The sequence below is a fragment of the Salmo salar genome, chromosome ssa09, assembly GCF_905237065.1.
Source record: "Salmo salar chromosome ssa09, Ssal_v3.1, whole genome shotgun sequence".
In the NCBI taxonomy this organism is placed as follows: Eukaryota; Metazoa; Chordata; class Actinopteri; order Salmoniformes; family Salmonidae; genus Salmo; species Salmo salar.
In genome coordinates, this window is record NC_059450.1 from 139,237,545 (window position 1) to 139,264,305 (window position 26,761).

Here is a 26,761-nt window from a genome sequence, read left to right on the forward strand (position 1 = left end):
GGACAGGAAGCCAGCTATTATCCTGGACTACAACCACAACAAAGGAGGCATGGACAACCTGGACAAGGTGATTGGAATTTACAGCTGCAGGAGGATAACTGCCCGCTGGCCCCTGGTCATCTTCCATAACATCATTGATGTGTCCTCATACAATGCCTTCGTGATATGGAACAAGATCAACCCTACCTGGATGCCTGACAAGCAGAACAAGAGGGTGTTCCTGGAGCAGCTGGGAAAGGCACTTGTAACACCTCACATTCAAAGAAGGGAGCACCTCCCCCACACAGCAGCCTTTGCAGCGCTTGTGAAAGCTGTTCAGGGGGCTTAATCTTGTCCTTATCCACCTGAGGCTGCAGCTGGGGCAGGCAAGAGGAAATGCCAATTCTGCCCCCCAAAAAAGGACTGTAACACAAATACTATGTGCTGCACATGTGAGAAATACATCTGCAAAGTCTATGCACACACACTTGCATACTGTCCTACATGTGCTAATTAGAGTTGATTGATTTATGTTCTTCACATTTTTGTTTTGTATCTATTATCTTATTTTGTTGTTTATACACCTTGTGGGTGGGGGCAATGGTTAAAAAAATGGGAGAAGACTAGTATTTTGTAGAATTACTCATTGTACAGTATATAAGAATATTTCACTGTTGCCAAAAATGTTCAAGACTGTTATTGTTTCCCTTCAATGAAATGCATTCAAAACTACTTTCTGCACAAGTGCCATCTCTTGCTAAAACAATGTTTACACCTATGCAGTACCTATAGCAATAATAACAATAATACACCTAAATTCAATTCAGCTGCTTTATTTTAGGGGTTTATAGTGAAGGCGTGTCATTTTTTACCCTTAGGACAAGGGGAGTATACAGAATGTTAAGACTACACAAGGGTTAAGTTAAAATGATTCAGACTGACACGCAGCATCAGCGACTGCGCAGTCAGTTGTATCGATGCATTGCATACAATCAAATCAACTCTTTATATCGATATCTATATTCTCAATTGCATAGCGTTCAGAGAGACTCATATCTCCCTCACTAGCTTTAAGCACCAGCTGTCAGAGCAGCTCACAGATCACTGCACCTGTACATAGCCAATCTGTAAACAGCCCATCTAACTACCTCATCTCCATACTGTTATTTTTTTGATGCTCCTTTGCACAGCAGTATTTCTACTTGCACATTAATCTTTGGCACGTCTATCACGCCAGTGTTTAAATTGCTAAATTGTAATTATTTCACCACTATGGCCTATTTATTGCCTTATCTCACCTCATTTGCACACACTGTACATACCTTTTTTTCCATTGTGTTATTGACTGTATGCTTGTTTATTCAATGTGTAACTCTGTTGTTTGTGTCACACTGCTTTGCTTTATCTTGGCCAGGTCGCAGTTGTAAATGAGAACTTGTTCTCAACTAGCCTACCTGGTTAAATAAAGGTGAAATAATAAAATAAAAAATATTTGTATTATAAGCATTACTAATCAAGCACCACACAGACAGACATCAATTATCAGTGATGTCGTGGTAAAAAAAGGTTGGTAATGGTTAAACTTGAGAGCGAAAAGCACCGATAAACAAAAACGTATTATTTAAAAAAAAAAAAAATGTACACATGGTTTGCGATTGTGAGGCCGGTTGGACGAACTGCCAAGGCATTTAAAACATTATGGTTTTAAAATGAACATTCATTTATCTGGCAGCAGCCCTAGTGGACTTTCCCAGTCAGCATGCCAATTGCACACTCCCTGAAAACTTGAGACATCTGTGGCATTGTGATGAGTGATAAAACTGCACATTTAAGAGAGGCCTTTTATTGTCCCCAGCACAAGGTGCACCTGTGTAATGATCATGCTGTTTAATCAACTTCTTGATATGCCACAGGAGTCAGGTGGATGTATTTAGGCAAAGGAGAAACGCTCACTAACAGCGACGTACATTTTTATTTTATTTTTTTAAATAAGCTTTTTTTGTGAGAATGGAACATTTCTGGGATATTTTATTTCAGCTCATGAAACCAACTACATGTTGCATTTATATTTTTGTTTAGTATATTTACAGACCTGAACATAGACAATCAACATTTCAACTAGGTTTAGATAAATTGCTGGCACAATGACAGTGAAATGAAAAAAAGACGACACAGAACTTATACAAAACAGCTTCTTTATTCAATTACAATATACACACTTTAAAATATGATTTTGATGGTGCTTTTAAAATGTCATTTTTTCTTTAATTTAAAAGTGTCGATGTACCGGTATGTGTTCATCCAAAAAGTCATTGAGCTGCTTAGGACCTGTCATATACCAGCATTCTTTGCACAGGAGTGTAGTGTCCAATAGAAGGGCTTCATGGAGATTAAATAGATCTATATAGATTAGATATCCTTTCAGTAAACATCCATGGGATTCCATGTAGACTTGAGTTGGTCCAGGAAACTACTGGTCCTAAAGCCTACATGAGGAGTGTGCAATTTATAGTCTTCTACACTCAGGCACACAAGGGCACTTGGTATTCTGATCAGTTCAGTCAGTAATGCATAGTCATAACGATACAAAGGGAAGAAAAAAAATCAAGTGCACCCAAATACATTTCTTTAATTATTTTTTGTTGTTGTTTCTATAAATAGATAGTTCCATTAAACAGTTCGATGGATTTTCATATTTGAACTGTAAACGTTTAAAGGTCACATGTTTCTTATCTTGTAGATAAACTACAAAAGTGCTTTCAGAAAAGAAAACATTTAGCTGAGCTCCAATGACTTGGCAGAGTGTCAGACTTCAGTCCCCTTGAAGGAGTAAAATCAATATATTATTTATTATTTACTTTTTGGCCAGTGGAATCCTTCCATATTCATAAGGAGGATGGGGCTGTATTTTAGTACAGCTTTGAAGAAGGTAAGTGGATCCTTGACCTTTGTCTAAGTACCACTTCTACCTGCAGCAATTTGGTAAGGGGATGAAATAAGGGTTTAATCAGGGGTTAGCTGGTGAAAGTTTAGGGTTAGAGGTCAGTGGTGAGGACAGGTGTAACCCCGTGTATGAGCAGGGTAGGACCCAGATCCTTGGTGAGCAAGTCCAGCTGGCGCAGGTAGGCCGTGTAGCGGCGCGTGTCAGCCGGGGGGCGGGGCAAATACAGGAAACGCACAGCCGGAGGGGGACGGGCCTGCTCCAGGATCAACCTATTAACCGCCGACAGATACTCATCCGACAGCCTTGTGGCGTTGCTAGGGAAGCTATTCACATAGTCGTCGTCTCCTTCCTCCTCCTCCTCAAACAACCCCATCTTTCCCAGCCCCTCCTCCTCCTCTCTCCGTGATTGGTGGGAGGGCCTCTGCTTGCCCGCCTCACCCTGCCTCTGCCAATGTAGCGCCACCTGCTGGTCCCAGGGCACTGTGTACACGTTGGCTTTGATCCTCAGCTCCTTTAGCAGCTGCCCCAGCTTCGCTTCAGAGCCCCGCAGGCTCCGCCCTTCCTCCACACACAGAAAGAGGCGGAGTCTAGCATGGCGCCAGGCGCGGACCATGTTGAGGACACAGGCGAGCTGGAGCAGGAAGAGGGAGCAGGTGTCTACGTAGCTGGAGCTGTCTGGCCTCAGCAGGTTGACGGGCCACACGTCCACGTACAGAGCACCCTTCCCTGGGGATGAGGAGATGGTCGAGGCCCGGTCGAACTGGTGGAAGTAGCGGGCTAGCGCTACATTCTTCAACATCTTCATGGCGTCTGCGATCACCGCCACGTATTCTTGGGGTCCCATGACTTTTCCGTTTTCTCCGTTGCCATCAATGGACGCCCGCAGGGCAGGGAAGTGGTAGGGCGGGCGTTCGTCCTCGGGGTCCTGAGTGGGGACGGTGGCATCTGCGAGGTTGTGGTCAGTGAGTTTGTCTTTGGGGGTGCAGTCATCATAGAAACCCAGGACCAAGGTGTTGGGCCTCATCCCACCTAGAAAGACAAAGGGATGGAAAGAGGGAGAGACGAGTCAATGGGTATGATAGTAAAGTCAAAGGGCCAGTTACAGCTAATAGAGAACATGGTATCAGAGAGTAGTGAATGGACTCACTGACCTAGGCCAGAGATGAAGAGTAGATGTTGGACTCCGTGCCGTACTGAGTCAGCCAAGGTGAGGTTGACAAATGCCTTGATGTTGAGGTGGTCCACCAGAGACAACCATGAGTCATAACGACACTGGAGAGGGTCGGACGGTAATGTGTCTGAGAGAGAAGGGGGGGGACAGAGAGCGAGAGAGAAACAAAACATAAATATCTATACAAACATTTTGGCCAGGGGCCATTATCTGCCAAGTGCTCTTAGAGAATAAGAGATGAAGTTCTTTCTCTGTATAGTGACCTGATTTGGCAGTGTGCCACAGAAGAACATAAGCTCCAGACAGAAGAGACACGAGAGAGAAGCCCCACCCTCTTCAACATATAGATCAATGAATTGGCGAGGGAACTAGAATAGTCTGCAGCACCTGGCCTCACCTTACTAGAATCTTAAGTCAAACATCTACCATTTGCTGATGATCTGATGTTTCTGTCACCAACAAAGGAGGGCCTACAGCAGCACCTACAATCTTCTGCACAGATTTAGCCAGACCTGGGCCCTGACATTAAATCTGAGTAAAATGGTGTTCCAAAAAAGGTCCAGTCGCCAGGACCACAAATACAAATTCCATCTGGACACCGTTGCCCGAGAGCACACAAAAAACTATACATACCTCAACCTAAACATCAGTGCCACAGGTAACTTCCACAAAGCTGTAAATGAGCTGAGACACAAGGCAAGGGCTTTCTATGCCATCAAAAGGAACATAACATTTGACATACCAATTAGAATCTGCCCCCAAAAATACTTGAATCAGTTTACTTTATGGTTGTGAGGTCTGGTGTCCTCTCACCAACCAATAATTCACAAAATGGGATAAAACACCAAATTGAGACTCTGCATGCAGAATTCTGCAAAAATATCCTCCGTGTACAACGTAAAACACCAAATAATGCATGCAGAGCAGAATTAGGCAGATACCCGCAAATGATTAAAATCCAGAAAAACATGTTAAATTCTACAACCACCAAAAAGCAAGCGATTCCCAAACCTTCCATAACAAAGCCATCACCTACAGAGAGATGAACCTGGAGAAGACTCCCCGAAGCAAGCTGGTCCTGGGGCTCTGTTCACAAACACAGACAGACCCCACAGAGCCCTAGGACAGCACAGCAACACAATTAGACCCAACCAAATCATGAGAAAACAAAAAGATAATTACTTGACACATTGGAAATATATATTTTTTTTAAACTGCAAACTAGAATGCTATTTGGCCCTAAACAGAGAGTACACAGTGGCCTGACCCAAACTTAAGGAAAGCCTTGACTATGTACAGACTCAGTGAGCATAGCCTTGCTATTGAGAAAGGCCACAGTAGGCAGCTTGTCTTCTCTTGAGAACCAGGTCTATGTGCATGTGTACACTGCCCACAAAATGAGGTGGAAACTGAGCTGCACTTCCTAACCTCCTGCCAAATGTATGACCATATGAGAGAGACATATTTCCCTCCGATTACAGAGATCCACAAAGAATTCAAAAACAAACCCAATTTTGATAAACTTCCGTATCTACTGGGTGAAATACCATAGTGTGCCATCACAGCAGCAAGATGTGCGACCTGTGGCTACAAGAAAAGGGCAACCAGTGAAGAACAAATACCACTGTAAATACAACCCATATTTATTTTCCCTTTTGTACTTTAACTATTTGCACATCGTTACAACACTATATAGACATGACATTTGAAATGGTTACTCTTTTGGAACTTTATGAGTGTAATGTTCACTGCAAATTTTTATTGTTTATTTCACTTTTGTTTATTATCTACAGTTGAAGTCAGAAGTTTCTTGTTAACTTTTTGAGGAAAGGGGGGCAGTATTGAGTAGCTTGGATGAAAAACATGCCCAAAGTAAAATGCCTGCAACTCAGGCACAAAAGCTAGAATATGCATATAATTAGTAGATTTGGATAGAAAACACTGACGTTTCTAAAACTGTTTGAATGATGTCTGTGAGTATAACAGAACCCACATGTCAGGCAAAAACCTGACAAACATCCAACCAGGAAGTGGGAAATCTGAGATTTGTAGTTTTTCAAGTGATTGCCTATATAATACACAGTGTCTGTGGGGTCATTTTGCACTTCCTAAGGCTTCCACTAGATGTCAACAGTCTCTTAGAACTATGTTTCAGGCTTCTACTGTGAAATGGAAGAGAATAAGAGCTGATTCAGTCATGTGTCTGGAAAATTGGCTTGAGCTCAAACATGCGCGCGCCCGTGAGAGCGAGCTGCCTTTCAATTCTAAAGACAATGGAATTGTCCGGTTGGATTATTATTGCAGATTTATGATAAAAACATCCTAAAGATTGATTCTCTACATCGTTTGACATGTTTCTACGAACTGTAATGGAACCATTTTTACTTTTCGTCTGGAATAAACTCACGCGCTTAGTGAATTTGGAGTGCAGGACTAAACACGAACAAAATGGAGGTATTTGGACATAAATATGAACTTTATCGGACAAAACTAACATTTATAGTGGAACTGGGATTCCTGGGAGTGCATTCTGATGAAGATCATCAAAGGTAAGTGAATATTTATAATGTTATTTGTGACTTCTGTTGACTCAAATGGCAGGTATCTGTATGGCTTGTTTTGATATCTGAGCGCTGTACTCAGATTATTGCAAAGTTCGCTTTCGCCGTAAAACTTTTTTGAAATCTGACACAGCGGTTGCATTAAGGAGAAGTGCATCTATAATTCTGTGCATAACTCTTTTATCAAAGTTTATGATGAGTATTTCTGTAAATTGATGTGCTCATTCACCGAAGGTTTTGGAAGGAAAAAACTTTCTGAACGTCACGCGCCAATGTAAAATGGTGTTTTTGGATATAAATATGAACTTTATCGAGCAAAACATACATGTATTGTGTAACATGAAGTCCTATGAGTGCCATCTGATGAAGATCAAAGGTTAGTGATTCATTTTAGCTGTATTTCTGGTTTTTGTGACGCCTCTCCTTGCTTGGAACATGGCTGTGTGGTTTTTCTTGTCTAGGTGCTCTCCTAACATAATCTAATGCTATGTTTTCACCGTAAAGCCTTTTTGAAATCAGACAATGTGGTTGGATTAACGAGAAGATTATGTTTAAAATGGTGTATAATACTTGCATGTGTGTGAGAAATTTGAATTATGAGATTTTTGTTGTTTCGAATTTGGCGCTCTGCTATTTCACTGGCTGTTGGCGAAGTGGGACGCTACCGTCCCATATGTCCTAGAGAGGTTATTTACAAACTATAGTTTTGGCAAGTCGGTTAGGACATCTACTTTGTGCATGACACAAATAATTTTTCCAACAATTGTTTATAGACATATTATTTCACTTAATCACAATTCCAGTGGGTCAGAAGTTTACATACACAAAGATGACTGTGCCTTTAAACAGCTTGGAAACTTCCAGAAAATGTCAAGGCTTTAGAAGGTTCTGATAGGCTAATTGACATCATTTCAGTCAATTGGAGGTGAACCTGTTGGATGTACACTGCTCAAAAAAATAAAGGGAACACTTAAACAACACATCCTAGATCTGAAAGAAAGAAATAATCTTATTAAATACTTTTTTCTTTACATAGTTGAATGTGCTGACAACAAAATCACACAAAAATAATCAATGGAAATCCAATTCATCAACCCATGGAGGTCTGGATTTCGAGTCACACTCAAAATTAAAGTGGAAAACCACACTACAGGCTGATCCAACTTTGATGTAATGTCCTTAAAACAAGTCAAAATGAGGCTCAGTAGTGTGTGTGGCCCCCACGTGCCTGTATGACCTCCCTACAATGCCTGGGCATGCTCCTGATGAGGTGGCGGATGGTCTCCTGAGGGATCTCCTCCCAGACCTGGACTAAAGCATCCGCCAACTCCTGGACAGTCTGTGGTGCAACGTGGCGTTGGTGGATGGAGCGAGACATGATGTCCCAGATGTGCTCAATTGGATTCAGGTCTAGGGAACGGGCGGGCCAGTCCATAGCATCAATGCCTTCCTCTTGCAGGAACTGCTGACACTCCAGCCACATGAGGTCTAGCATTGTCTTGCATTAGGAGGAACCCAGGGCCAACCGCACCAGCATATGGTCTCACAAGGGGTCTGAGGATCTCATCTCGGTACCTAATGGCAGTCAGTCTACCTCTGGCGAGCACATGGAGGGCTGTGCGGCCCCCCAAAAAAATGCCACCCCACACCATGACTGACCCACCGCCAAATCGGTCATGCTGGAGGATGTTGCAGGCAGCAGAACGTTCTCCACGGCGTCTCCAGACTCTGTCACGTCTGTCACGTGCTCAGTGTGAACCTGCTTTCATCTGTGAAGAGCACAGGGCGCCAGTGGCGAATTTGCCAATCTTGGTTTCCTCTGGCAAATGCCAAACATCATGCACGGTGTTGGGCTGTAAGCACAACTCCCACCTGTGGACGTCGGGCCCTCATACCACCCTCATGGAGTCTGTTTCTGACCGTTTGAGCAGACATGCACATTTGTGGCCTGCTGGAGGTCATTTTGCAGGGCTCTGGCAGTACTCCTCCTGCTCCTCCTTGCACAAAGGCGGAGGTAGCGGTCCTGCTGCTGGGTTGTTGCCCTCCTACGGCCTCCTCCACGTCTCCTGATGTACTGGCCTGTCTCCTGGTAGTGCCTCCATGCTCTGGACACTACGCTGACAGACACAGCAAACCTTCTTGCCACATTGATGTGCCATCCTGGATGAGCTGCACTACCTGAGCCACTTGTGTGGGTTGTAGACTCAGTCTCATGCTACCGCTAGAGTGAAAGCACCGCCAGCATTCAAAAGTGACCAAAACATCAGCCAGGAAGCATAGGAACTGAGAAGTGGTCTGTGGTCTCCACCTGCAGAACCACTACTTTATTGGGGGTGTCTTGCTTATTGCCTATAATTTCCACCTGTTGTCTATTCCATTTGCACAACAGCATGTGAAATTTATTGTCAATCAGTGTTGCTTCCTAAGTGGACAGTTTGATTTCACAGAAGTGTGATTGACTTGGAGTTACATTGTGTTGTTTAAGTGTTCCCTTTATTTTTTTGAGCAGTATATTTCAATGCCTACATTCAAACTCAGTGCCTCTTTGCTTAACATCATGGGAAAATCAAAAGAAATCAGCCAAGACCTCAGAAAAAAAAAATTGTAGACCTCCACAAGTCTGGTTCATCCTTGGGAGCAATTTCCAAACGCCTGAAGGTACCACGTTCATCTGTACAAACAATTGTACACAAGTATAAACACCATGGGACCATGCAGCCATCATACCGCTCAGGAAGGAGACCCGTTCTGTCTCCTAGAGATGAACGTACTTTGGTGCGAAAAGTGCAACTCAATCCCAGAACAACAGCAAAGGACCTTGTGAAGATGCTGCAAAATAAAGTGATCTAACTGACCGAAGACAGGTAAATTGTACTAGGATTAAATGTCAGGAATTGTGAAAAACTGAGTTTAAATGTATTTGTCTAAGGTGCACGTAAACTTCCGACTTCAACTGTATTTCACTTGCTTTGGCAATGTTAACATATGTTTCCCATGCCAATAAAGCCCTTGAATTGAATTGAATTGAGACACACAGAGAGGTTGGGCTTGTCAATACTGGAGGAGCTCGGTCACCACTGAAAGCCTTGTCAAGATAAAAAAAAAGTGACACTATACCAGAGAACAGCCTGATCACAGGACACCATATAACACTACACACACACACACACTAAGTGGCCAGTTTATTAGGTACACCCATCCAGTACCAGCTCTGACCCTGCCCCCTCTATGAATCCAGAACAGTCTGAATTCTTTGGGGCATGAAAACGTTGCTCAATTGGTATCAAAGGACTTGACCGAGGGACCTGACCTGTGCCAGGAAAACATTCCCCACACACCACCAGCCTGTACTGTTGACACCAGGCAGGATGGGGCCATGGACTCATGCGGCTTATGTCAAATTCTGACTCTGCCATCAGCATGATGCAACAGGAACCGGGATTCGTTGGACCAGGTAATGTTTTTCCACTCCTCAATTGTCCTGTGTTGGTGATGGCGTACCCACTGGAGGTGCTCCTTCTTGTTTCTAGCGGAGAAGAGTGGAGCCTGGTGTGGTCGACTGCTGCAATAGCCCATCCGTGACAAGGTCCGACGAGTTATGAATTCCCAGATCCCGTTCAGCAGTGGTTCCCAAACTGTGCGGGCGCGACGGGTCGGTGCCGGATGTTCTTCAATGCTGGAAGGGGGTCCTGAATGAAAAAGTTTGGGAACCCCTGGCACACACCGTTGTACTGCGCCGTTATTTTCCCATTTGTGGCCCACATGTTAGCTTGCATGATTCTTGCCATTCTCTTTCGACCTCATCAACGAGCTGTTTACGCCCACAGGACTGTCGCCTTTTGTTTGTTGCACCATTCTCGGTAAACCCTAGACACTGATGTGGGTGAAAAGCCCAGGAGGCCGGACGTTTCTGAGATATTGGAACAAGCGCCTGGCAGCGACTGTCTGTAGGAGCGGACTATTTTCGCGAACGAGGTGGTGTACCTAATAAACTTCACACTGGTAAGCAGCCTGGCTTACCACACACATAACTTTAGTTACTGTACTAGCCAAGTCAGAGACATACTTTTTCAAACATTGGTTTGACATCAACTCAGTCAAACAATTCCCCTAGACATTCACCAAGAAGCCTGAACTGAAATGGATGAGTGGGAGGTATTCAGCCACTCTTGGGGAATAATGGAAGTGAAATGTGAAAGGCTTCTTTATTCTTGAAAAGCCAACGTCTCCGTATGCCCTCTTACCCAGGTCTCCTAGCAGTACATGTCCCAGGACATAGAGACCACTCTTCTTGATGTCATTGATGAAGGTGATGAGACCTACACTGCTACGAGGGTTAGATACCATCAGCAACACCTGGGGTCTCCAGAACTTCACATGGTCCTTACGCACATCCAACATCAACAGGTACTTACGCACCTGGGGGGAAGAAATACAAGAGAAAGACCGAGAGAGAGAGAGAGACAGGTTACAACAGAGCTGTATACTGTATTCTCTATAGCAGTGGTTCCCAACCGTTTTGGGTTAAATGTACGACCAACTGAATTTTGCTCTGCCCGAGGGAGTACCCATGAACTACTCCCTTGTGTATTTTGGTCTCATGAGCCTTCACAATTACCCCATGGATAGGCCAAGTGTCCTCAGGGGTCCTAGTACCCATGGTGGGAACCACTGCTCTATACTGCACACACAATAGTTATCAGGACTGGATGACTGGAATGCTAAGTGGTAACAACACACAGACGTAGAATCTTAATTTGACCTATATTGTCACAGCAAAATACTTTTAGTCCGGTAGTTAGGCTATTAGCCGGCCAAAAGTAGGCTACATGAAAAGTGCAATACTGTTAAGATGTTAATGTGGGCTTTCAGTGAATTTATTTAAATCCCAAAGCTCATCTGCATTTCCTTCGGTGCAGTAAAATTCTCAGCAACAAAAGAGTGATCCTACATGTGTACAGTAGATTGGTTGCCAAGGCATGTTGCTACTACTGTAGACTAGTGGCCAGATGATTTGGCAAACTCCCCAGTTGTTCATTGTTATTTCATACATGTTCATGTCATATACATTATGTATGGTACAACAACAAACCACAGAGGAGTTGGCTAAATCACAGATCTGGTTACTACCGGCAACTAGAAACATGGTGTATATCGCTAAAGTTCGACACTGAATAAAACCATTCCTTTACTCTCCTCTGACACACACGTTCTTGTGCACCCCCCACACCAAGCTCCCTGTCTGCAGAGTGTGTGTCTGTGTGGACTAGTCAGGATTCCGCCAATGCAGAAACAAATTGGATCCACAATCAGAATCCCATTAAGACATGAGACTGTGGCAGAGACTGCAGACCAGGGAGTGTGTAGGAGGGGTGTGTGGTGGTCATGAAGAGATAGTTGTCATTAAGGAATGGGAGCGTCGCCGGCCTCCCGCCATACTCCCATTACACAAAATCACAGAGCTGTAATTATATCTACAGTACTAATGTTGAAACATTCTAAGTCTGGAACATAAACCTGCCTCTCCTATATCCATTCCTGTTACCTAGCCAACCATAGAGATAATTAGCAAATACTAGGTCCAAATGGCCACCAACCTACAGATATTCAAGATAATGGGTCTATTAAAATCCTCTGAAAACATTGTTCCTTCCACCCTTCCTTGGAGTGATCACTGAAGGGGCATGGCTGGATATGTGAAAGATGTGTAGTCGATTCTAGGTTTCATTAAGATCAGTGATTACTTTACGGGAGACTAAGATAAAAGTATTTTAATAACTAAACACTACGATAAAAAGTACTGAAACCATGCTTATGACCAGACAACCTCATCTGAATAATTAGTGTGTGTGTATGCATGTGAATGCATGTTTATACGAGTGTGTGCATGTTTGTGTTTACATACTGCTAATGATGAGAACGCTAAACACTCATAATAACACAATCATTATCATCATAATCATCATTATCAAAGTTTCTGCTAAACAGAGAGAGGTCCTGGAGTCAATGTGCTTCTGCCTCATCCACTCATCTACCGCTCCATCTCTCCCTCACTCTGTCTCTCTCCATCACCCTCTCTCCTGATCCATCTCGGTCTTCTGATCCATCACTTCTTTTCTCAATCACTCCTCTCCATTGCCCTCTTCCATTGCATTTCCAACTTGGATTATTTTAGCAATCTATAACCTCTTCATTTCTATCACTCCTTCAATACTATCAGCTTGCATCTTCCTTGGCTGGATCACATGAATCCCTTCTTCGTCTTTCCTCAATGTCACCCAGTTGGCACCGATCCATACTGAGCACTGCCGAAACATGCACCCTCGTAATCCCCAGACACACACACACACGTTAGTTTAATCTAAGTGGGCCAGTCTCTCTGCGTTTCCCCCTCTCTCTGGGGACGGGGAGGAGAGGAGGAGAGAGGGAGCAGTGGAGGAGAAAGGCTCAATAAGTTAAGTGGCTGTAATAATGCTCCTGTAGCAGCCTAGCTTTTGACAGGCTCCTGGCACTTCGCTGCCCTGGCAACCATCCCCTTGGCAACGGTCCCTCCTGGCAACACTACCCCCCTCCTTGAAAATATGGTGTGTAGAGCAAACGGCTTGTAGAATAGAGGACAAATATACAAACACTTGTGAATAAAAGGCTTGGGCAGTATACCGTATATACACACACCTTATACAGGGTATTTCAAAATAGCCACGGGATGCTTTTTCAATACCGTCAAAACTATTTCTTTGAAGTTTTTCAATAAATGTTTATATTTATAGCTACTTAAGTATATACCTGCAGTCAACTTGTGCAATACGTTAGGAGATAAAGCAAATCGCGTTCTTCATTTGACCTGGCCCATTATTTTACATTATGAAGCTTCCCATAGTTGAGCCACTTGTTTGTAAATAACAACGGGAGAAAGCGGGAGCAGGTGACTGAGGTGAGTACAGCAGTGTATTGACAGTGGTTGCATTTTATATTGAAAGTCATGACAACAGTAGAGCAACGCTATTTGGCTGGCAGTCACACGGAGCTTAGAATGAAAAAGCAAGGTCTATTTTGCAAAAATGATGCATGGCCATCATATTTCTAATGTTTATCATAGAAAGAATGTAGCCAGCTGCATTTCCTATGTTTTAAAGTTAATCTAGCATTTTACTGGAGAGAAGTAGGCTGGTTACACTGAGAAAAGTACCAGAGAAAAGTAGCTACACATCAGTCAGAGCGAAGTCTGCTGATAGAATGCCCGTTCCTGAATTTTCATTCGAGTGGAGAAGTGCAACTGAAGTACAAAATTAGTCTGATGCCGAACAGAAATTACAACAAGAAGCATTTTAGAGCTACGTTTACAAAACGCAGCCAAAACTGTATTTCTTATGCATTTTATATTGTTTTCCTGTGTGACCGAATTCTGCATTAATGCGACCCTTAAGTTTAACTAGCTAGACATCTAAGTAAGTGGCTGAATTAATAAGGTGACAGGGCATCATACTGTGTTAGCTTTCTGCTATGTTTGAGAAGTCAAAGCCCTTTGAATGAGTTCTGTACAACTGCCACTGTTATCTTGATTCTCTGACGTTTTTTTCTTCTTCTCTGTTCTCAGCCCGTCTGCTCCTTCCCCTCGTCAGAGCAGAGCAAGCAGGCCCGTTGCCCTAGCGAATCCAGACTCCACACATGTACGGATGCTGCACTAGCGACAGTACTGTTGTTGTTCCTTCAGACAAGCATGCATAACAAATGGGTTCAATTGCACAATGTTGCTCATTCACATTCGCTTGTAAATGTCCAAACTCACCAAAAACGACATTGAGTAACTCCTACCTATATATGTTTAACTTTATGAGCTAGATTGCCTGTCTTTGCAATTCATTTATTTTCGTTTGCGCTCGTTAACATACAGTACTTAGCTAGCAGCCTCCATGGAAATTCGCTATTAATTGTGCAAATTTTGTTAGCATTCTGGTAATAGACGCCCAATGGGCTTTTATGCGGTTTTGTGTACTAAACCGGTAATACCGTAAATCCCGAGATGAGAAGTGCAGTATAACGATATGAAAATCTGGACACCGCTCAACCCTACTGGATGACAATGTTCTGCAGACTGATGTAGCTGAGGAAGTGTGTGTGTGTGTACACACACACACACACACACACACACACTGTACTGTGTACCTACCTGGTGGAAGATGAGAGCCTGGCTGATATACCCCCAGCTGCTGGTAGGGCTGAGGTAGTGGATGAGCAGCAGTAGTAGCAGCATGAAGGCGATGGAGGCTGAGGCGTAGATAGAGTTAATCAGGAACATCATAACAGCACAGCCCACGATGCCCAACACACAGGTGTGCCACGTGAAGTAACGGAAGGTGGGCCTGGAGGGAGAGGGGAAGGGTTTACACACACACACTCGTAAATGCATTTGCAAATTATCTTAATTTCTCTCTCACTTTCTCTTGCTCACGTGAGCATTCTAAGTGAATGTAAAGCTCTAAGCATGAGGAGGTGGGAGGTGAGTCGGTATATAGAAAGTAATGGGGTTATTTATCTGCTGTGTTTTTGTGAGCAGTCTTAATGACTTTAACTGCATCTATAGAAAATGTATATAGTTGGTGTGTAGCGTCCATGCACATGTGTGTTAATGTGTGTGAGTTTGAGCGAGAGTAAATTAGTGTGTGTTAGTTAACCTCACTAGGGTAGGGGGCAGCATTCAGAATTTTGGATGAAAAGCGTGCCCAAAGTAAACTGCCTGCTACTCAGGTCCAGAAGCTAGGATATGCATATAATTGGTAGATTTGGATAGAAAACACTTTAAAATAGTGTCTGAGTATAACAAAACTGATATGACGAAAATCCATCCAGGAAGTGCCTTTATTTTTGAAAAGCCTGTTTTTCCATACAAAGACTTATGACGCAGTTCACAATCCCTATGGCTTCCCCTATGGCCAGTCTTTAGGCATTGTTTCGTGCTTTTACTCTGAAAAATGAGGAACACCACTTTCAATGAGAGGACAGTGGAAATTTTCAGACGAGTCCTGCGCGTGACCAGGACAGTGCGTTTCTTGTTTTTCCTTTTCTATTGACGAAGCTATTGTCCGGTTGAAATATAATGCTCAAAAAAATAAAAGGGAACACTTAAACAACACATCCTAGATCTGAATGAAATAAATAATCTTATTAAATACTTTTTTCTTTACATAGTTGAATGTGCTGACAACAAAATCACACAAAAATAATCAATGGAAATCCAATTTATCAACCCATGGAGGTCTGGATTTGGAGTCACACTCAAAATTAAAGTGGAAAACCACACTACAGGCTGATCCAACTTTGATGGAATGTCCTTAAAACAAGTCAAAATGAGGCTCAGTAGTGTGTGTGGCCTCCACGTGCCTGTATGACCTCCCTACAACGCCTGGGCATGCTCCTGATGAGGTGGCGGATGGTCTCCTGAGGGATCTCCTCCCAGACCTGGACTAAAGCATCCGCCAACTCCTGGACAGTCTGTGGTGCAACGTGGTGTTGGTGGATGGAGCGAGACATGATGTCCCAGATGTGCTCAATTGGATTCAGGTCTGGGGAACAGGCGGGCCAGTCCATAGCATCAATGCCTTCCTCTTGCAGGAACTGCTGACACACTCCAGCCACATGAGGTCTAGCATTGTCTTGCATTAGGAGGAACCCAGGGCCAACCGCACCAGCATATGGTCTCACAAGGGGTCTGAGGATCTCATCTCGGTACCTAATGGCAGTCAGGCTACCTCTGGCGAGCACATGGAGGGTTGTGCGGCCCCCCAAAGAAATGCCACCCCACACCATGACTGACCCACCGCCAAATCGGTCATGCTGGAGGATGTTGTAGGCAGCAGAACGTTCTCCACGGCGTCTCCAGACTCTGTCACGTTTGTCACGTGCTCAGTGTGAACCTGCTTTCATCTGTGAAGAGCACAGGGCGCCAGTGGCGAATTTGCCAATCTTGGTGTTCTCTGGCAAATGCCAAACGTCCTGCACGGTGTTGGGCTGTAAGCACAACCCCCACCTGTGGACGTCGGGCCCTCATACCACCCTCATGGAGTCTGTTTCTGACCGTTTGAGCAGACACATGCACATTTGTGGCCTGCTGGAGGTCATTTTGCAGGGCTCTGGCAGTGCTCCTCCTGCTCCTCCTTCGCACAAAGGCGGAGGTAGCGGTCCTGCTACTGGGTTGTTGCCCTCCTACGGCCTCCTCCACATCTCCTGATGTACTGGCCTGTCTCCTGGTAGCGCCTCCATGCTCTGGACACTACGCTGACAGACACAGCAAACCTTCTTGCCATAGCTCGCATTGATGTGCCATCCTGGATGAGCTGCACTACCTGAGCCACTTGTGTGGGTTGTAGACTCCGTCTCATGGTACCACTAGAGTGAAAGCACCGCCAGCATTCAAAAGTGACCAAAACATCAGCCAGGAAGCATAGGAACTGAGAAGTTGTCTGTGGTCCCCACCTGCAGAACCACTCCTTTATTGGGGGTGTCTTGCTAATTGCCTATTATTTCCACCTGTTGTCTATTCCATTTGCACAACAGCATGTGAAATGTATTGTCAATCAGTGTTGCTTCCTAAGGGGACAGTTTGATTTCACAGAAGTGTGATTGACTTGGAGTTACATTGTGTTGTTTAACTGTTCCCTTTATTTTTTTGAGCAGTGTATGATCGATTATGACAAAAACAACCTGAGGATTGATTATAAACATCGTTTGACATGTTTCTACGAACTTTTATGGTACTTTTTAGATTTTTCGTCCGTCTGTTGTGACCGCGCTTTGTCCAATGGATTACGCACCAACAAAACAGAGGTTTTTGAATATAAAGAGGGACATTATCGAACAAAATTAACATTTATTGTGTAACATGGAGTCTTGGGAGTGCAATCATATGAAGATCAAAGGTAGGTTTTATCGCTATTTCTGACTTTTGTTACTCCTCTTCTAGCCTGCTAACTGTAATGATTTGTCTGCTGGGCGCTGTTCTCAGATAATTGCATGGTTTGCTTTCGCCGTAAAGCCTTTTTGAAATCTGACACAGCGGTTAGATTAACAAGAAGTTTATCTTTAAGCTGGTGTATAACATTGTATCTTTTATGTGAGTTTATTATGAGAATTTCTGTTTTGTTGAGTTTCACGCTCTGCAATTTCACCGGATGTTATTTGAGACAGTGGATTACTGAACAAAATGCGCTAAACACGCTGAGGTTTTTGGCTAGAAAGAAGGACTTGATCGAACAAAACAAACATTTATTGGGTAACGGAGTTTTGTGAGTGTAACCATATGAAGATCAAAGGTAAGTGATAAATTTTAATCGCCATTTCTGACTTTTGTTACTCGTCTACTTGGCTGGTTACTGTTTAATGATTTGTCTGATGGGCGCTGTTCTCAGATAATCGCATGGTTTGCTTTTGGCGTAGTCTTTGAAATCTGACACCGTGGTTGGATTAACAAGAAGTTCATCTTTAAACCGATGTATAACACTTATGTTTCATTATTTTTTATAATGAGTTTTTCTGTTTTTGAATTTGGCGTGTGAGTGAGTGAGACAATTGAGACATGGATTGTGTGTGTGTGCGCCATTCAGAGGGTGAATGGGCAAGACAAAATATTTAAGTGCCTTTGAACGGGGTATGGTAGTAGGAGCCAGGCGCACCGGTTTGAGTGTGTCAAGAACAGCAACGCTGCTGGGTTTCACGCAACAGTTTTCTGTGTGTATCAAGAACGGTCCACCAACCAAGGGACACCCAGCCACCAACCAAGGGACACCCAGCCACCAACCAAGGGACACCCAGCCACCAACCAAGGGACACCCAGTCAACTTGACAACTTTGGGAAGCATTGGAGTCAACATGGGCCAGCAACCCTGTGGAAAACTTTTGACAGTTGAGTCCATGTCCCAATGAATTGAGGCTGTTCTGATGGTAAAATGGGGTGCAACTCAATGTTTTATGCATCTACTGCTGTACATATTCTTAGTTTAGCGTGTGTAAATTCCCCCGGTGTACATACACTCAGCAAAAAAATAAAACATCCTCTCACTGTCAACTGCATTTAGTTTGAGCAAACTTAACATGTGTAAATATTTGTATGAACATAACAAGATTCAACACCTGAGACAAACTGAACAAGTTCCAGACATGTGACTAACAGAAATGGAATAATGTGTCCCTGAACAAAGGGTGGGGGGGTCAAAATCAAAAGTCAGTCAGTATCTGGTGGCCACCAGCTGCATTAATTACTGCAGTGCAGCTCCTCCTCATGGACTGCACCAGATTTACTAGTTCTTGCTGTGAGATGTTACCCCACTCTTCCACCAAGGCACCAGGAAGTTCCCAGACATTTCTGGGGGGAATGGCCCTAGCCCTCACCCTCCGATCCAACAGGTCCCAGACGTGCTCAATGGGATTGAGATCCGGGCTCTTTGCTGGCCATGGCAGAACACTGATATTCCTGTTGTGCAGGAAATCACGAACAGAAGGAGCAGTATGGCTGGTGGCATCGTCATGCTGGAGGGTCATGTCAGGAGGAGCCTGCAGGAAGGGTACCACAAGAGGGAGGAGGATGTCTTCCCTGTAACGCACAGCGTTGAGATTGCCTGCAATGACAACAAGCTCAGTCCGATGACGCTGTGACACACCGCCCAGACCATGACAGACCCTCCACCTCCAAATTGATCCCACTCCAGAGTACAGGCCTCAGTGTAACGCACATTCCTTCGACGATAAACGCAAAATCCGACCATCACCCCAGGTGAGACAAAACCGTGACTCGTCAATGAAGGGCACCTTTTGCCGGTCCTGTCTGGTCCAGTGACGGTGGGTTTGTGCCCATGGGCGATGTTGTTGTCGGTGATGTCTGGTGAGGACCTGCCTTACAACAGGCCTACAAGCCCTCAGTCCAGCCTCTCTCAGCCTATTGCGGACAGTCTGAGCACTGATGGAGGGATTGTGCATTCCTGGTGTAACTCGGGCAGTTGTTGTGCAGGTATCACACGTGGTCTGCCACTACGAGGACGATCAGCTGTCCGTCCTGTCTCCCTGTAGCGCTGTCTTAGACATCTCACAGTACGGACATTGCAATTTATTGCCCTGGCAACATCTGCAGTCCTCATGCCTCCTTGCAGCATGCCTAAGGCACATTCACGCAGATGAGCAGGGACCCTGGGCATTTTTCTTTTAGTGATTTTCAGTCAGTAGAAAGGCCTCTTTAGTGTTCTAAGGTTTCATAACTGTGACCTTAATTGCCTACCGTCTGTAAGCGTCTTAACAACCGTTCCACAGGTGCATGTTCATTAATTGTTTATGGTTCACTGAACTAGCATGCGAAACAGTGTTTAAACCCTTTACAATTAAGATCTGTGAAGTTATTTGGATTTTTACAAATTATCTTTGAAAGACAGGGTCCTAAAAAAGGGATGTTTCTTTTTTTGCTCAGTTTATGTATGGATATAATTTTGATACTGCTACAGTGCTTTTTGGGTTGTTAATTGGATTCGTCCGCCATTCTTGATTTATTTTCTTACATTCTAGCTGTTTGACATTTGACTGCATTGTTAGGAGCTTGTAACATAAGCATTTCGCTATGTCGCTATAACACCTGCTGAACTGTGTACACGACCAATAAACTTCGATTTGATTCGATAAAGGTCAGCCATTTTGGTCAGGGAGTTGGTCAACCATGGTGTGATAAGATAGTGTAAAATAATGAATTGAATAATTGATCTGCACTTTGTTTGTTAGCTAGCTAGCCAGCCAGTTTTAGAGGACTGCCAATATTAAGCCAACATTCCATTCAAACAAAGCAGTCAATCCACAGCCATACACCAGCCGAAATCAGCTAATGATAGGATTTAGACAAGTTGTAAATGCAACAAGTACTGTTCTTGTATCATATAATAGCACTCACAGCTTTCCAAGAAAACAAACATTGAGGGCTCTATTTCAACGGTAAATCTAAGTGCAGGAAACAGCGTTATAGTTTCAGGGGTGTCAGAAATATTTTTGCCATTTTCACCATGGAGCAGGTTCTGATTGGCCAGTGAGGGGGCAAGCCTCGACACACCCACAACTTGTTTATTCATCTAAACCCAGCCCTTTCGCTCCAATGCCAGCAAGTCCGCTGACATTTGTGATTGTTGTGTATTTACGGTCTTTATGTATTGCCTTGGAATCTTCTCCAATTCTAACATTTTTTATTTAACCTTTATTTAAACTAGGCAAGTCAGTTAAGAACACATTCTTATTTACAATGATGGCCTAGGAACAGTGGGTTAACTGCCTTGTTCAGGGGCAGAATGACTAACTATAACGTTAGTTTGTTAAATGGCTTACAGAAATGAAATAAAATGTAGACCAATTTTGCTAAATATGTTAACTTGAACCCATTTGCAGTCCACATTCTTCTAAGTAATTGCATGGCTTCAATAGCATTCACACTGATATAGAGGCTAGGCCTACTGTAAATTGCATTATGTCTGAGTATGGACATGCCAAACACTGTCAATAAGCAAGATTAAATTCATTATTGAAAAGGCCTAAAAAGACAACATAAAACAAATTTTAAACAAAACAACTTGTTTTAAATTGCCGATGTCAGACTTACAGGCACCACAATTGCTCCCCGCTGGCATAGAATGTTAAAACAACGCAGACTATGGAGGATGTTCACAGTAGCTGGACAAAGATCCAATATAGAGAAAGAGAGAACGTTCACTCACTGTTATAGTGCTCTCAAATAGGTCTATGTTTATGAATATAATCTGAACCATTTTACAATCAGATCGCATTCAAACATATCCAGAAGTTGATATTGCATGCGCACCACATATGTTGTAACCATAAAACCAGAAAGGTGAATCATTCTAATAAGATCGGTTGTAATAAAATAAGAAAAACAAGCACTTTTTTAAACAATAAATGTAAAATGTAATGATATCATAAAAATGGCCAACATAAAAAAACATACATTCATGTTGAACCAGACGTTGTTATAGCAGGCCGAAGGCAGGGCTTGGGTTGTGAACATATGAAATGGAAAACACGCAATTGTTACAGGTTACTTCTAAATACGAGGGTCACCGAGGTTCTCATCTGTCGTCTCGGGATGGGCATGGACATGTAATCTACATCATGGACGGGGTTTTACGTACGTCCAATACCTGACCTGAATGGCCAAAATAATGAGGGCCTGCCAACAACGCATAGATAAGGGAATGTCTGCACACTGTTTAACTCCTCTCAAACGTTAGATTTTAATAAAGGGTCGGTGATTAAGATTTATTTCCAAGCGATCTCAGGAACCAAACCCTTTATCGACAGTCTTGACTATTTGGCGACTGCATTGGGCAGGACAAAAAAAAACATGTATTGAGAGGGGATGCTATGCCAAATAAAACGAAATAAGAAAAACAAAATGGTTTTTATGTATCTAAATAGGAACTATACAGGCACCAAAAGCCCATTAGGCTACTCTTGTTCCATATGTGCATATGGGCAGTGTGCGTCACGGCTGGATAGGCTGAGTTTCTGCTGTCAAAATTCATGATATAACCAACCAAGTTCCCGCTAAAACCAGGTTTTGGTTGGTGTTAAAAATCCATATCGGCGCTGCCTGAAATTAGCACTTTGGATCACCTCTAACATTTCCACCCCACCCATGCAAGCTGAGCGCAACCGAGCTGATATAAGAACCTGCCGTTAGGGCTGGGAAATGCCAGTGCGTAAGTTTTTACATGACGAAATCGCAAGCTAACCTGCGTATGACAACTAGCGCCACCTTAACGCCAGCCGAAAATAGAGCCCCGACACATTTACGGTCCGTTTACATACATTTTAAGAGGCTATTTATACAGAACATGTGTATAAAACCCGTATAAATAATTATATGACAATATTTTAAGTTGACAATTGTATTACACAATTTCTGTGCATTCGGGAGGTATTCAGACCCCTTGACTTTTTCCCCTCACCATTCTACACACAGTACCCCATAATGACAAAGCAAAAACAAGTTTAGAAATGTTTGAAAATTAAAAATACCTTATTTACATAAGTATTCAGATCCTTTGCTAATAGACTCGCAATTGAGTTAAGGTGCATCCTGTTTCCACTGATCATCCATGAGATGTTTCTACAACTTGGAGTCCACCTGTGGTAAATTAATTTGATTGGACATGATTTGGAAAGGCACACACACTGTCCCGCTCAGCCCAGTCAAAACTGTTCGCTGCTCTGGCACCCCAATGGTGGAACAAGCTCCCTCCCGACGCCAGGACAGCGGAGTCAATCACCACCTTCCGTAGACACCTGAAACCCCATCTCTTTAAGGAATACCTGGGATAGGATATAGTAATCCTTCTAACCCCCCCCGCCAAAAAAACAGATATAGATGTACTATTGTAAAGTGGTTGTTCCACTGGATATCAGAATGCACCAATTTGTAAGTCGCTCTGGATAAGAGCGTCTGCTAAATGACGTAAATGTAAATGTATATAAAAGGTCCCACAGTTGATAGTGCATGTCAGAGCAAAAACCAAGCCATGAGGTCAAAGGAATTGTCCATAGAGCTCCGAGAGAGAATTGTGTCTAGGCACAGATCTGGGGAAGGGTACATTTCTGCAGCATTAAAGGTCCACAAGACCACAGTGGCCTCCATCATTCTTAAATGGAAGAACTTTGGAATCACCAAGACTCTTCCTAGATCTGTCCGCCTGGCCAAACTGAGCAATCGGGGGAGAAGAGCCTTGGTCAAGGAGGTGACCAAGAACCCGATGGTCACTCTGAAAGAGCTCCTGAGTTCCTCTGTGGAGATGGGAGAACCTTACAGAAGGACAACCATCTCTGCAGCACTCCACCAATCAGGCCTTTATGGTAGAGTGGCCAGACAAAAGCCATTCCTCAGTAAAAAGCACGACAGGCCGCTTGGTCTTACCCAAAAGGCACCTAAAGACTCAGACCGTGAGAAACAAGATTCTCTGGTCTGATGAAACCAAGATTGAACTCCTTGGCTTGAATGCCAAGCATCACGTCTGGAAGAAACATGGCGCCATCCCTACGGTGAAGCATGGTGGTGGCAGCATCATGCTGTGGGGATGTTTTTCAGCGGCAAGGACTGGGAGACTAGTAAGGATCGAGGGAAAGATGAACAGAGCAAAGTACAGTGAAAGCCTGCTCCAGAGTGCTCAGGACCCCAGACTGGGCGAAGGTTCACCGTCCAACAGGACAACGACCCTAAGCACACAGCCATGACAATGCAGGAGTGGCTTCAGGACAAGTCTATGAATGTCCTTGAGTGGTCGAGCCAGAGCCCGGACTTGAACCTGATTGAACATCTCTGGAGAGACCTGAAAATAGCTGTGCAGCAACGCTCCCCATCCAACCTGACAGAGCTTGAGAGGATCTGCAGAGAAGAATGGGAGAAACTCCCCAAATACAGGTGTGCCAAGCTTGTAGTGTCATACCCAAGAAGACTCAAGGCTGTAATTGCAGCCAAAAGGTGTTTCAACAAAGTACTGAGTAAAGGGAATGGCCTTACTGAAGAGCTCAGTGACTTTCAACGTGGCACCATCATAGGATGCCACATTTCCAACAAGTCAGTTCGTCACATTTCTGCCCTGCTCGAGTTGCCCCGGTCAACTGATCACCATATGCAATGCCAAGCATGGTGTAAAGCTCACCGCCATTGGACTCTCGAGCAGTGGAAAAGTGCTCTCTGGAGTGATGAATAACGCTTCACCATCTGGCAGTACGACGAAGGGGTTTGGTGGATGCTAGGAGAATGCTACCTACCCAATGCTTAGTGCCAAATGTAAAGTTTGGTGGACGAGGAATAACGGTTCGGGCTACGCCCATTAGTTCCAGTGAAGGGATATCTTAATGCTACAGCGTACAATAACATTCTAGATGATTCTGTCTTCCAACTTTATGGCAACATTTTGGGGAAGGCCCTTTCCTGTTTCAGTATGACAATGCCCCCGTGCACAAAACGATGTCCATACAGAAATTGTTTGTTGAGATCGGTGTGGAAGAACTTGACTGGCCTGCAGAGCCCTGTCCTCAACCCCATCAAACACCTTTGGGATGAATTGGAACACCGACTGTGAGCCAGGCCTAAACGCCCAACATCAGTGCCCGACCTCACTAATGCTTGTGGCTGAACGGAAGCAAGTCCACGCAGCAATGCTCCAACATCTAGTGGAAAGCCCTTCTAGAAGAGTGGAGGCTGTTATAACAGCAGATGAGGAACCAACTCCATTTAAATCCCATGATTTTGGAACGAGATGTTTGACGAGCAGGCGTCCACATACACTACATTACCAAAAGCATCACATGCCTTATTTGTATTTTCCGTCATAAGTAAAATCAGGATTATGCCTCTACCACCATTCATTCCAATTAGACTGGTTTGGATTTCTCCCTGACCAATATGTCTGCCATTTTCATCCCAGAGGGTTTTTGACATAGCCCCTCTAGTAATTGAATAGGATACATGTTTGAGTGAGTGTAAGCGTGTGTATACGTAAATGAGTGTTTGGTAGTTAGTGTGTGAGAGAGAGTGTGTGTATACAGTGCTTACAGAAAGTCTACACCCCCTTTGACTTTTTCAACATTTTGTTGCTTAAAGTGGGATTGAAAGAGATTAAAAGAGATGTAATTTTTTGTAATCAACTTACACAAAATACTTCATAATGTCAAAGTGAATATAAAATTCTACACATTTTTACTAATTAACAAAAGTATTTTCAAGTATTGAGATGGCTGCATCATGGTATGGGTATGCTTGACATCAGCAAAAGAGAGGGATGGAGCTAAGCACAGGCAAAATTCTAGAGGAAAACCTGCTTCAGTCTGCTTTACACGAGACACTGGGAGAGGAATTGACCTTTCATCAGGATAATAACCTTACAACACAAAGCCAAATCTACAGTGGCGTTGCTTACCAAGAAGACAGTGAATGTTCCCGTTTTGAAAGTTGACTTAAATCTGCTTGACAATGGCAAGACTTGAAAATGTCTGTCTAGCCATTATCCCAGCACTAATTTAGAAAATAATGGGCAAGTAAGCGGGGGCGGCAGGTAGCCTAGTGGTTAGAGCATAGGGCCAGTAACCGAAAGTTTGCTGGATCGAATCCCCGAGCTGACAAGGTACAAATCTGTCGTTCTGGCCCTGAACATGGCAGTTCCCCAGTAGGCCATTATTGTAAATAAGAATATTGTTAAATCAAGTTTGAATAAAATAAATATTTAAATTGCACAATACAGGTGTGCAAATATCTTACAAGACTTATCCAAGAAGACTCAGCTATAATCACTGCCAAATGTGTTTCTAACACGTATGAATGACATGGGTGAACACTTATGTAAACAAGTTATATTAATGTTTTATTTTTCATTCATCTTTAAAAGAAAAATGAATATTTCTTCCACTTTGACATGAGTATTTGCTGTAGATTGTTGACAAAAGAATATACAATTAAATTCATTTTTATTCCCACTTTGTAATACAATCAAATAAGAAGAAATCCAAGGGAGGTGTACGTGTGTGTGTGATGTACGTGTGTGTGTGTGTGTGTGTGTGTGATGCGTCTAAGCTCCCCCACGGGGGCAGGTGCAGAAAAGGTAGGGTCATTGATCACGTAGTGACCCTAATCTCCTGCAATAACATCTTCAGCAGATAAACAGCTATTAAGGATAGCTACTGTCATTTCCATCCAAATGAACAGGCCTGGGCCCAGCTGGTAGTGCTAGGCTACGCTAAAAGACAGCTTCATTAACAGAGTGGAACACACCCGAGCACTAAATGCTTCATAGCCCCCACTAAAACGTGATGGGGAGAGAGATGGAGAAGACTGGCGCAGTCGTTACCCTTCTCTCCATCACTAGAGTGAAATGGCTCTTCTTTTCCCCTATTTGCTCAAACTTTCTCTCCCCACTTTCCATTTGTGTTATTGCCAATTTCACATAATTTGTCACCCCCAATGTCTTACTTCTCAATCTTAACCCCCCCCTCCTCTCACAATCCCTCTTATCTCTATCCACTCCTCTCTCTCCCTCCCTGATGGAGAGAGTGTTATGTTAAAAGCTCACCCTGCCT

General features: G+C 43.6%; 1 protein-coding gene across 1 annotated transcript in view; it reads right to left on the bottom strand.

Moving 5' to 3' along the window:
- Positions 1-2,157: 2,157 nt before the first annotated feature.
- The window catches only part of LOC106613052 (solute carrier family 12 member 9), a 54,361-nt gene continuing 29,757 nt past the window's right edge, over positions 2,158-26,761 (bottom strand). The window contains exons 10-13 of the mRNA XM_045724701.1: positions 14,826-15,018; positions 10,900-11,074; positions 4,075-4,221; positions 2,158-3,952 (exon numbers count right to left, since the gene is read on the bottom strand). Coding sequence (XP_045580657.1) covers positions 3,015-3,952; positions 4,075-4,221; positions 10,900-11,074; positions 14,826-15,018 — 1,453 coding nt within the window. The 3' untranslated portion in view covers positions 2,158-3,014. The remainder of the gene's footprint in view (positions 3,953-4,074; positions 4,222-10,899; positions 11,075-14,825; positions 15,019-26,761) is intronic.